Source organism: Triplophysa rosa, linkage group LG13 (genome assembly GCF_024868665.1).
Source record: "Triplophysa rosa linkage group LG13, Trosa_1v2, whole genome shotgun sequence".
NCBI classification, from domain to species: domain Eukaryota; kingdom Metazoa; phylum Chordata; class Actinopteri; order Cypriniformes; family Nemacheilidae; genus Triplophysa; species Triplophysa rosa.
The window spans coordinates 11,279,863-11,293,653 of NC_079902.1; the positions used below are offsets into that span (position 1 = coordinate 11,279,863).

Genomic DNA, 13,791 nt, shown 5'->3' on the forward strand with positions numbered 1-13,791 from the left:
GCTTAGGCATCTATCTTTTTTAGACTGTTACGGTAATGAGATTTTTACGGCCTTATTTTGAAAAAAGTGTTTTAAAACATTTTAACGTTATAAAATTTCGAACATGCTTTTATGCCTAAAAAGGACATTTGTTCATGAAAATCATGTTGGAATCCAAGATTAATGCAAAAAGTTTGTGTAAAAATGATTTTTAACTCTAAAATGAATTTGTTAATGTAAATGACCTAGCAACAGGTGTTTTTATATGAACTACACTGGTGAAGTTTTAGTGTTCTGCACATTGTGAAAAGGCCTAGAAAAAACTGAATTGTGGACTTACCACAAGAGGGTATCAAAACTTCATATTCTAAATATCAGCTCATGTAAAATGTTATAATTATCAGACTATAAAGCATTTGTGTTCTTTAATAATATGAATATAAAACACTATCAATTATCCTATCATCGATCTTCTGCAAAAGTGAAAGCAATTCTTCAAGACACAAAAATGAAAAGACATATTTTAGTTTATTAAAATAAAAGCTTTTTTCACATATAATTATATTCAGCATGTACCCCACAACCTTTGTCTTAGTTAATGTGCAGTCTTTATAGTGATGCAAAAGAAGAAAATAGATGGCGATTTCCCAGAAGATATTGTAATGTTACAATTGTGACTGCTTTGTTGAAGTTGATTTTAAAACTGAAGAAGAATGAATTGTCAGCTTGATTACAGATTCAAACAACGTAGAACAAGATTTTTGCATCCTACTATAATACTCTATATTAACTCTTTTAATTTACCATTGTCTACCCCCATACTGCATCTCCCACATGTCTATTTTATTTTTTTATGAATATTTCAGACAACATTGCTATCTTTAGAGGACCAAACCGATATTTTTGACAACACTTAGTCACAATAAAATACACACATCTCTGTATGTTACTTGTGTTACCCAAAAACAAAGACCAAGTGAGTCGCTGAGATGGTTATTATCCCAGATTTAACCTTGCTCTACCCTTGATCTGTGCTTTAAAAGTGCAAACAGTAACAGGCTTCTGTAAAGCATAACTTAAGCATATCAAGGCTGTCTAATGAAGCATCTTACTGTGATCGGATATCTGCTAAACGCTGGCAAAGACCTGACATAAGATAAATCTGTTTTGTTGGCCTGGAGTCTAAAACAATGTGTAACAAGCTAGTGGTTAAATAAGATCCAGCTTAACCCATGTGAACTTAAAACCTGTGGGAAGTGATCTACAAGCAATGAAGTCTCGTATCTTATATAGTAGCCACAACCATTAAAAGACTGATCGTAAAGTGCAGGTTCCAGAAATCAGACACGTTTTGTCCATTCATGTACTATTCTCACATTCTTAATTTTCCCTCCTCATCTGTGCTGTGTACTCAGTCCTGACTACAGTCCACCTTATTTCCATGAACCCAGTAACAGATCTGAGCAAATTTAAGTGGAGTAAAGCGAACAGCCACATTATAGTCACGATTCTCCCCGTTGATTTCCAGCCACTGGTGTCCCGAGAAGATGCCAATGACTTTACGCTCCCAGCGTTCTAAAGTGTTGTCCCACACACGACCGTAGACACCAGAGCCACTTGCCCCCGGGCGGGCGTCACAGTGCTGGTAGATCAGATCATTGGACTCATCCTCCACTGGACAAAAGCGGTACACAAGCTCCCCGGCCCGGTCACTGTCAAACCCAGAGAAGTGGATGCGTTTACCAGCCAAATCGTCAGAGGAGGGCAACACAGCCAGTCGCATGAAAGGTCGCCTGTGAGGCCAACGCAGCTCTAAAAGTGCATAATCGAAATCCATGCTGACCTCCGGTGGACCTTGAATCCAACCTCTGGGTACGCGGGTACGTTTCACTCTCACCCAACGCACTAAAGGTTTCTTGACGGGAGCCTGACCTGACCTTGTGCGGTTAAGAAAAGGAGGGATCAAAAAGCCCACCCTGAGTTTTCTTGCTCCCTTGACATAATCCTTCCCATCATGCACGCAGTGGGCTGCAGTCAGCACATGCTGCTTAGACACCAGAACTCCGGTGCAACCCGTGGAGATGCGAACGGCCGTGGAGAACGGATAGTCTAGCAGGAAGTGGTCGCCGCGGATATTAAAGCGTCCGTCGGATCCGTAGATCTGACGTTTTAGTCGCTTACGTCGTGGGGATGTAACTTTGGGAGGCCTGAGTTGAAGTTCAGCATTAGCCAGAGGCTCATATTCATTTTCTGTCAGGTCAACAGTAGTTAAGGTACGGAAGCCATCCGCATAAAGCGTTTCGAATCCTAATTGCTCAGTTAGGTGCTCTTTATCGCTGTCTTCTCTTCTGTAGTAGCAGCTTTCGTTGCAGTGAGTAGTGAGGTCCAGTTGAGCTTTGGCGCTGAAGCGGGAGCGAGACAGTGGCAGAGTGGAGTGAGGTATCAGTGAGGGGAGGTGGCCGTGAAGCTGGTGGCGAGGTTCTCTCACTGAAACCGAACTGGGCAGAAGTAGTAAGAAAAGCAGGCTAATACAGCAAGGATGGGCCAGACCCGATCTTTGGTTGGGCACCATGGCTGAGATGTTTGCTACCTATGAGAAAAAACAAACAAGCATGAAATTCCACTGGGTAATATAGCTCCTCCTTTGTGTAGATCTGTCACATCAAAGAATCAATTAATTTAATGTGCCAATGAATTTAAACCAATTAAGGTCCAACTAAGTTAAGTTATAATATATACAGATTAAAATTTAACCAGTGTAGTTTGTTTAGCATTTTGTCAACAGGAATAAAAACAAGAATTAAGAACTAAGAAGTGTACCTCTGTACCTCTCTGTACGTGCGGTGCGTGTGGGTCAGGGCGATCATTAAAATACAATAAATCGCTGCAACTGACCCTACAATAACCTAAAGAGTAAAAACTGTAAAAATGCTCTGATACTACGCCAGACACATCCTAACAACTTTTGGCAGTGGAAAGAAATTAGAGATAAATATTTAGGTTATAAAATGCGATTTTCTGTTATGCGCTTTTGAGGTACAGCAGAGAAAATTCCCAACATAAAACCTATTTCGTTTTTGTTTTACTTTATTTCATGAATTGACCAATGCATTATTGTGCAACGCACATTAATATCTATATAACTAAATGACTCCAATGGTCGTAGTATAAAGGAGCGCTATCATCACGCACATCCATGTGTAACACCTGGGGAATTCCCTGCGCGCAATTTCCCAAAACATCCCTTTGTCCTGAAAACCCCCAACATCGTTTTTGTTGTTGTCTCTCACATCATGAATGGATGTCCAACCAACCCTACCAACGCCTTGTTTAGTTGTTAAACTCAAGGAAAACAAACAATGTTTACCTTCCCTCACTTTCCCATTGGGGATATTCAAACCAACAACTGGCCTGTGCACTTGCGCAAATGGCAACTAGGTCATATTCCTTTAAGAATGGTGATTATGCGTAGTATTAGCATGAGCAGTTTGTGGTCTTGTCATGTCTGGAAGCATTTCGATAATGTAATATCGACATTAAAATAAGCATACATGAGCAGCGTTTGACACGTGCGCAACAGCTTTACGCACGTCTCTCAGTGCGCAAAATGCCAACAAACCATTAGAGATTCAATCGGTTAGTGCAGTATACTTAACTTTAAGGTGTAATGAAGAAGGCTTCTTTAAATCCAAATCACACTTTCCACTCTTCGGAGTTCACCGGGTATCTCAGTGTCCAGGTTTACTCCCATCTCGTCTAGGAAGGTTTTTGCTAGAGTGCGTGACAGGTCCTCCAAAACCGACACAATACTTTCAACCGTATGGATTTTGTTCAATTTAAGAAACTATTTCGACGTATTAGACGGCATCCTATGCCCTCCTCTACACGGTGACTGCTTTAGAGCAAAACCGAGGTCGCCAAATAACCGAAGTGCAACATTGACCCTCTCCGCGTGGTCCTAGTGCCCCTGCAAAGAAATAGGAGATGCGTGTGTGTCCAAAAACAACATATGTATGTATTAACAGTGTAATCGGGCGTCTTCAGTACAGTCTTGCCTTCTTCCTCCCACCTTTCCAAAGATAGATCAGTTTGCCAACAGAGCATTTACCCTGGGCATGTCATGGCACACACTTCATGAGATGAAATTATTCTCGCAGGTGTTATTAAACTGTCAAAAAGTGGCGTGAGGCGAACATGTCTTGAGGATATGGATTCCTTTCTAATTCAGTGAAGTTACACATGATGTATTATGCCACACTCATAGAGGAAAACACTTGTACCCTTGTTTTGGTAACTCTTTTTAGCTTGTAAACCTATTTGTCTTCACCTGCACTAGATTTTGACTTCATAAATCTAAAACTTACCTGTAATGGGTTAAAATGACCGATTTTTGCTAGGTTGGTCTTATGACGGGACGCATTCCAAAAATACTTGGGTGTGTTGCAATTGTGACGGCGTCTTGAGCCATATTGTGTGCTTGAAAAGGACCTTCTGACCTTGATCTTCCTCAGACACTCATGCCACTTGCCCTTACATGCTCAAAACACTTTCACACTTCCTTCGTGGGGAGGCTCGCAGATTTCTCAAATTTTTGGTCAAAGGGATTGTTCACGCAAAAATCAAACCTCAAGTTTGATTTTTTGCTTAACTAAACAAGCCAGACAATCAAAACCCAACGTGACTCTCAGATTTGATATTTTCATTCAAGTTGGTGCAGTACAACTAGTTTATTTCCAATATAATTCCCACATGGGCTGTGCACTGAACCCACATTTTTATGTGCTATATTTTGTCTTCTAGTAGTTCTAGAAGAGTGTAAATATCTAATACCACCGCAAGACAGTGTCCAGTGATGGTATCATTTACTACACGCAGTGTCACGGTGGGTGAGCGAGATTCCATTGATGTGTGTTGGCACTGACATGCTGTATTCATTGTCAGTTTCCTGCCCTCTCTTTCTGGTTTTCTTCCAGACGCTTCCAGACATATATCTTATTTAACATCACAAGCCACCGGGGACTAGAGTGGATATCATTGTAGCTCACAAGTCACTGAAATTTGCACTGTTCTTTCACAGTTAGTGATAAGGGGTTGGAACTTTCTAAATGCAGCCCAAACATCATTCACTCGGCAGGAATCTGCTACCTTGGACAATCCCCAGATCTCTTTACAGTAAGACTCTTGTTCTTGACCTGTCCCGGCTTCGTGGCTCGTGGAGGGAGGTGGGATCGGGGCCTGAGGAGGGGCCGTTGAAAGTGTGTTCATTCCTCCACAGCAGATCTTTTATCACCTCCAGCTCCATCTCAAGTCCTGTGCCTCCGTGGCCTTGTCTTTATTCATAAGGGTGTCTATTTTCAAAACAACTGAATTCTGTCTTCTCTTCTGTAAGGTTTTTTACACATTACAAAAAAAAGCTTCACAGCAACACTAGATAATTTGCTGTTGGATTTTGAAGCTCTAGTTATTGAAAAGCATGGAAACAATTTTATATTACATGCAGCCAATGTTCTGTCAAGTTTTTTCCCCCAGACGTATACACGATACATAACCATTGAAGCGCAGACATATGCATTGTGGCATGTGTGAGCTGGTTCTGGTGTGGACTGGTATATAAAGTTTCTATTTAAACACTGAGTCAAGTCAAAGCAAGACTGAACAAAACCAACATTTCCACTTTAAAGGTCCAGTGTATGAAATGTAGTGGCATCTGGCGACTGCAAATTGCAACCAGCAGCTCACTCCACCTCACCAGAACCTATCTTCCCCCCCCCCCCCCCCCCCCCGGCGCCTTTCGAAGCACTAGGTGGCTGCACAAGGCTATCATCACATTTTTGCTTTTTTGCTGAAGGAGATAAAGTATTTACGAAACGCGCTCTGTAGAGCAGTTTGTCCATTTAGGGCTACTGTAGAAACAACATGGTGAATTCCACGTAAAGTGACCCACGGTGTATGTAGACAGAAATAGCTCATTCTAAGGTAATACATATATAACACTTTATTATGTAAGGTCTTTATACACCTCTGAAGACATAGTTATGTATATTACATTGCATTTCTCTCAATAGATCCTCCATAAAATTACACACAGCACCTTTAATATCTACCATTATAAATGACCCACAGCATTAGCAGATAATGCAGACGATAGAAGACTCTTTGTCTTGCACTGTAAGCTGAGAAGCCACAATAGCTTGAAGAGTATTCAATAACATTCTCTTTTTAGTGGGCCATGCTTTCTTCTCTTTACAGACCCCGAGTGGCACTCCTTTTAAATGAACCGTGAATGCATGTATGAACTTTGTCTTACATACACAGGTGTGGTTAAAATCCATTATAGTGTGCAGCACAGAAGTCCCGTCCTCTCCAAACCCTGAAATCACATTAGAGTCAGCGTACATTAGCCAGCCAAGCAAATAAGTATTGTTAACAAGATCAGAACGCTCCCTCTGGGATCTTTAATCCAGTAATTGGCCGCTGATTCGACCCCAGTGATTTGGAGCCACAACAATGGAAAAAGCTTTTCATAACAATAGCCATTGAGCTTGATTCATTTCCACAGCTTTCACATAGCATTACCACCAGCCAGACAATTTATCAACATCAAGATGGTCAAGATTTTGTGATATGAAAGCTTAAAGGTCCAGTGTATGAAATTTAGTGGCATCTAGTGGTGAGGTAGCGAATTGCAACCAACGGCTCACTTCAACCCCTCCCCTCTCCCTTTGGAAGCACTACGGTGGCTGACAACTAGAACTAAGATGTCGTAATGTTTTCGCTTCATTGCCGAAGAAGATATTTACGAAACATGCTCTGTAGAGCAGTTTGTCCGTTTAGGGCTACTGTAGAAACAACATGGTGAATTCCATGTAAGGGGACCCTCGGTGTATGTAGATAGAAATAGCTCATTCTAATAAAAACATAACGCTTCATTATATAAGGTCTTTATACACCTCTGAAGACATAGTTATGTATGTTATATACTGTATGTATATTATATTGCATTTCTGTCAATAGATCCTCCAAAGAATTACACACTGGACCTTTAAGGTGAAGTGTGCATTATGAATTAATAGAATTAATAGATTTGTCCATGTTTTACAACATGTTTTTTTCAATTGAACCTCATAATTGTGCACCAAATGCATTTCTTGTCTTTCTTGTTTTGTGTACTGATCTTTACTATTCCACTCCAATAACTTCAACATCCCTCCTCTCGCACAACACAGCAGTCCTCTACTGTCTATTATGCCACGCAATTTAATCTTTCCTTGTGTTTAACCTCTTCTATCTCTCCCCCTCTTCAACTCGCCCGCCTGCACTCCCCAGGAGCTCCAGGAGGGTATAAATAAAACTCTGCTTCGCTCACAGTATGAGATCATTCCAAACTTGTCAGCTCGGAGGAGCGAGCAGAAAATCAACACAGAAAACACATAGTTTGCCAAAAACAAGCTGAGGAATGCAGAACATATTATTCTTATCGCAATAAAACCTTTCTGAGGGCCGTGACTAAACCTGGCTCCAACTATAGGATGCTCTGTTTAGCGGAAATAAAAAGTTATCCATTTTCCAACCCTTGAACAATAATGTAATAATAAGCTGCTATCGTGTTTCATGAGCTCAAGTTTTCATCTGGATTAAAGTCCTTCAGAGAAACAGATTGGCCTTGAATTCATTTTTTGTTATCTTGAGAGAAGCTAGTTTACAGTTTGAGATGGCAGTTCAAGATAATGATCATCTTCGGCCTTGCAATGAATTTGTTCATTCAGAAACAAAATGAAGATCAACAATGTCACACCCACTGTGCTGACAGGGTAGAAACGAAGGCATTACTAACATGTTTAAAATGATGGGGAAATGATTCTCACAGTGAGAAGCGTGGCCAAGAAAAAGAGACCTGATGTTTTTCCTCACCCACCTGCTGTCTCCAGCAGAAAAGTCTTGCTCTTTACAGGCCTACATAAATGTTGATTTTTACCATTACAGTAGCCGTGGAACAGAAAACACATTTGAAGGAGCGATTAAAGGTTCAGCCAAAAATATTTTGTCATCATTTACTTAGACCATGATGCTCCAAGCCCACATAATTTAATTTACTAAGTGTATAATGGTTGCTCATCTCATGTACAGTACAGCATTTTTTAAACTTGCCATGTCATGTTTGGTCACTTGACATTTTAGTCTGCTCTTCACATGAAGAAAAACCAAAAACACCAAGTTAACCTAACTCTGCTGGTTACTATTACTGCTGGTTGTCCTATCCTCGTCTTCCCACACTTTAAAAGTGTAAAAGCATGTCATAAGGATTTCTCTATGAAGGCTTTGCAACATGAAGTGGCATTAATTACTTGTACATTTATTCATTTGTTGCATGCTTTACTCCTAAATGCATGTGAAGAATACTTTTTATCAATCCTTGCATCCCCTGAGAATGCTTTGCATTGCTAGGACCATATTGAGGATCTCTAAAACAAACAAATGAATACCAAAAATGACATTAAATAAAACAAAAACCAAATAATCATGGCCGATGAAAATCAAGCTGAGCATCTGAAAGGAGTTAAATAAATGAGTTGGCCATGTTGGAGGGTCACAGCAATGTTCTGCGTGTAATGTCAGGACTGGCAGACAGACACAGCTGCTGTTGTGCGAGTATGTGTGTGACTGCTCTGCAGATGTTACCACAGACACACTCCAACACTCATCTGCACGCCTGACCTTACTGAAAGTAATGGCAACTTAATAGAACTCCACGTCACCAATGGCTGGTGTTCTCAAGTAATTCTGAGCTGGAACGTTGTAATGGCAGAAATGTTGCATTGCAACACTGAGGGGTTTTATGTCAGAACAATAGGATTTTGGGGAGGATTGGAGGAAAGGGCTTCCAGAACAGCTAAGCAAACAGAACAATCTTCTGTAATAATAGCAGATTAATGCACAAATTTCAGATAATAGTCATGCATTCAGCTGCTTTGTGTTGAGTCATGGGACAGGGGTGGTGTTGTGGGAGAATGACAGACAGTTTTTGAGGCAATTTTCAATGCATTTCAATGCCCAGAGTATCTTAAAGGTGCTGTGTGTTTATAGTTTTTTTTTTGAGGATCTATTGATAGAAATGCAATATAATATACATAAATAGACTTAACATAAAAAAGACTTTACATAATGAAGCATATTTTTTTATTACCTAAGAATGAGCTATTTGTTGTTCTACATACATCACAGGTCCCTTATATGAAATTCATCATGTTGTTTCTATCGGACAAGCTGCTCTATAGAGCTCGTAGTGCTTCGAAAGGGAGGGGTGAGTGGTGGAGTGAGCCGTTGGTTGCAATTCGCAACCTCACCGCTAGATGCCGCTAAGAAAATCTTGATATTATCATGCATCAATACAACACTGGACATTATATCTATTTATAGTTAATTGTTTAAACTTCACAGTCTTCAAACATACAGTCTCCATGATAAAGTAATGTTTTCTCGACCACATACCTTTCAAATAAACTGCTGATGACATATTGAAAAGCAATCAATTGAGCTTATTGCTTTAACACAGCAGCTCAATAGCCATAATGGCGAAGAGAGGAGAAATCAAGCTGTCTCGACCCGTGTCCAGTTATGACGGATAAATGGCTACAGAAACATCAAGTGAAAAAACAGAGAAAATCCACTGTGAGCCTCTCTAACAATCCCAAATATTTACGGTAGACCTTGCTGTGAACTGTTTCTTTGGCTCTGACACATGAATTCGCTGTAAGCACAGGTGAGCTTCTGACACTGCCCTTACCTTTACATTCTAAAGACAAAACTGCATAGCAAACAGAGTTGTGTTTGGGTTTGATAAGAATGACAATAGCAGGATATGCCTGAGCAGATCTCAGACTCAGACATGTCTGTCATGCACAAAAAGGTCTATTATAATATTAAACCACTAGTTATTATTAGATTAATCTGCCTGAGATACAAAACAGAGTGACTGCAGTTTCTGTGAATAAAAATATTTCGATAACACTTTACAAAAAGGTGCTATTTGTTAACAGTTGTTTAATGCAATAGCTAACATGAACGAACAATGACCAATCCTTCTACAGCATTTATTGATCATAGTTTATGTTAATTTCAGCATTTACTACATTTTTTAAATCAAACGTTGTAACTGTTAACATTAGTTAATGCACAATTAACTAACATGAATAACTGTATTGAAAGTAACTAACATTAACAAGGATTAATAAAATGCTGAAAAATATTGTTCATTGTTAGCTATTGTTAGCTAGTGCATTTACTAAAGTTAACAAATATCACCTTATTGTAAAGTGTAACTAATATTTCTTATTATTTCTAATGTCATATAATTTCAAGACAATAAGATGAATAGAAAGATATGTGACCTCATTAGCAAGTTGACGAAGAAACAAACAATACAAAGAGCAATTCATCTCTTATGTTTCGAGTATGCTCCAACACAGACATTTTATTGCCCCATTGCATGTCAGTCATCCGCACAATTATAGTTATTCAGAACAGCTCAAAGTAATTATCAGACATACTTCACAAGCCAAACAAACAGCCGTCTGTGTTATGTTTTTGATACTCTATAATGAGACATTTCCCCTTGACAATTTTTAATTCAAACAAAACATCTCCCTACATTTATAATTAGAGTTTAGCATAGCAATGCTTTTTTAACAGATTAAAGATTAAATACTTTCTTTGTAAGCATACTGTATATGTTGAGTAAAGATGGACATGGTTGTTTATTTAATTTATTCCAAAAATATTATAAAATAATTCAATTCTGTTATGTTGTCTTCAAGCCTGAAGCATTTGAATCACTCATTCCTGCCAAAACTGTGGTACAGGGAAAACAGAATCACGTGGAATAGACAGGACAGTTTCCATGTTTTCTTCTTTTTTGAGGGAGAGTAGAAAAAGGGAAGAAAATGTGGCTTTCCTTCCTGCTGAATTCTTTCCTTGATCTGGAATTCACTGAGGTTTTGGCAGACAGCTTTTATTGCTCTCCTTCACTTGGGGAGGACAAACTGTATGGACCACGAGAGTGCAGGACACCGAGCTCTAAATCATCTAACAACCTCCAACAAATCTCAACTGCCCTACCTCATGCTAGTGAATAAATAACACCCAGCAGAGTGGGTCACACTACTGATGATAGAAGCATTTCATAAATAACATTCTTGTATTACGGACTCAAAGTCATTCTTTTGAATTTTGTCAGTTATGAGTTACTTTTACTTATTAACTTATTGTTGTTATTGTAAAAATATATGTTGCCACTTATTGATAATGTTTTTACAGTAGCCTATTTAACACAAAAACAATAAGGATCGCAATTGACAGCATTGAAATGCATTTTACTCTACTGGTCAAAAGTTTAAGATTACTTAGTCATTCTTTATTTACATTTTTTCCACATTTTAAAATGAAAGTAAACCCATGAAAACCATGAAATAACAAAATGGTAACTGTGAGAGTTATGATGTGACAAAAGCATCCAAAATAAATGAACTCTATAAGTTATATTTTAGCATCTTCATCTTTGCCTATAACTTGCAGAATCGCAATTTATCATCCAGATTGTTAAGGTTTTTTTTCAAGATTTTAATACTCCGTCAAATTACAGGAAACGACTGCAAATTTACAAGAAAAACACGAAAAACGTGATATTATGAGAATTTGTTTTATTTTTCAGGATATTTCTGGCACTCCAGCTGCCGGAGTATTTTCATTTTTTACAGTGTATGCTGGACTCTGTCTGCGTTTTATTTATTATTTGGTCCAAGTTATCCATTTAAAAAAAAAGTAGTTTTCTAATTAAATAAATGAATATGTTGGCACAATTATATATTTTGTGTACAAATGTCATTTCAAACATTGCAACATACAGCTTCAGATTAAAAGATTTTTAACATCAAAAGAAACCTTTTTGTCAAGTGATCCTAAACTTCTGACCGGTATAGCTTATGTAAATAAACCCACACTGATACATCTAAACTAGTGATAAACAGCACAAATCCGTCACATTTTCCACCACCACATACAATTTTGCTCAGTTTTTTTGGTATTTCATTAGATTGTATAGACCGTTGTCCTGACATGAAGTTTTCCCGTCTTTCAGCGTGATGTGGATTCCATTGCAGTACAGCAAGCACCAGTCCTCTGGGGCATTATCACCAGCAAGACCAGGCTCATCATAACTCTGAATGCATGTCAGCGTAGCAGAAGATCTGTGTACTATCGCAAACAATTAGTGTCTGGCCAAAAATAACATAGGAGGAAAAACATCATTCCTGTCTATGACAGCAAGAATCGATCTATGAGAGAAGATTATACAAACACAGCAAACGTGCTACAAAAGAACGGATTGTAACGGCGGGCCTGTACCAGCAACAAAACCAACAACTCGTCATTGTGTTTATCTGTACAGAACAGTCACAGCTCTGCAGCTCTGTGCTCTATTCACAATATAAACGACATGGGCTCGGTACATGTTACACTTTAACAAAGAAACTATGGGAAGATATCTGACCTTTCATAGAAATGCTTAGTTGGGTAACCATAAATATGTGCTTTATGTGGCATTCAGATATATCTGAACCTTTCTTTTGCAACGCCCCATACATTATCAACCACAGACTTACATCAACACATACAAGCACAAATCCAGATTGTGTTATGGAACAATAGAGGTGATGCAAAGATATGCAAGAAATGTTCGACAGTAACTTTGTCTTTATTCTCTTGTGTATCAAAACACAATTCAAAGGAGGCCCATCTGTAAACGGACTTTAAGATCTATCCAGCTGCTCTTTAATTAATAGCATAAGGATTTCAGTTACGTCTCAGTGTTCATGCAGAGATCGAGCTGCAGCTGCGTGTCCTCTCGCTCAACCTCTTCATCTCTTCATTTTGTCTGATTGAGCGCAAAATCTTCTATCCTATGAGAAAAACTTCTGTCTCTCCAAAACTCTGCCAAGCGCAGGCTAATACATCCTCCTCCATTCCCAGTTTCCCAGCACCTCCCCGAAACCAAATGCAGAGAGCCAAACACCTCACGCTATAGAGAACAGGAGCTTCGGGGACAAAATCCAGATCATCCCTTCAGACCTGTATTAGAAATGATGAAGATAAATGAGTCATCTTTAGGAGTTTAGATGTTACGTGCTGCTGCCAGCATGGTGTCAAGGTTAATAGTGAAGATCCGGAGCCGCGGAGCCAGTCCAGTTCTGAGACCATAAACTGTGAGTGAGAACAAAATGTGAACCAGCTGTTATTATGCAACATTTCCAAAATGACCCATAGCAGTTGCCTCGGGCGGGCTGGCACAGTTTGGGTAGATTGTGAACTCCTGACCTCACATGTACCGTACAATCACTGCTGGAAACTGCCCACAACAATCAACATGGAAGGCGTGGCAGATTTTTGTAGTTGGCTGGGGTGTTGAGAGAAGAGCACGCTGAAGGATGTCAAACTCAGCTTCTTCCTGCAGGGTGATGAAGGAATGGAGCAAATCTTCTGCCAGATTAAATTGCTTTAAATGATTTTCTTGTATCTGTGAACTGTCCCATTCTGCATGAGCATAAAGCCAAAAAATTCAAATATTTATCTAAAAATTCTGTTTTTAAAAGAATTTAATCAATACAAGCTGATGTGAATCTATTAGAGTAATGTTTGTTTAGCAAACATGACAATGCGATAACTAAAAACTTGGCTTTGCAAAAAATATTACAACACAGTGGGGTCCAAAAGTCTGACTAAGTGCTTGCATGAGTGCACATGAGTGTCATTAAAGAAAAA

The 13,791-nt window shown here is 39.1% G+C and overlaps 1 protein-coding gene across 1 annotated transcript; it reads right to left on the reverse strand.

Moving 5' to 3' along the window:
- Positions 1-494: 494 nt before the first annotated feature.
- On the reverse strand, positions 495-4,020 carry LOC130563803 (serine protease 23). Its single transcript, XM_057349585.1, has 2 exons — positions 3,636-4,020; positions 495-2,569 (listed from the first exon to the last, which is right to left on the reverse strand). Exon 2 carries the CDS (start codon positions 2,549-2,551, stop codon positions 1,391-1,393), a length of 1,161 nt encoding a protein of 386 aa, XP_057205568.1. The 5' UTR covers positions 2,552-2,569; positions 3,636-4,020; the 3' UTR covers positions 495-1,390.
- Positions 4,021-13,791: the final 9,771 nt, after the last annotated feature.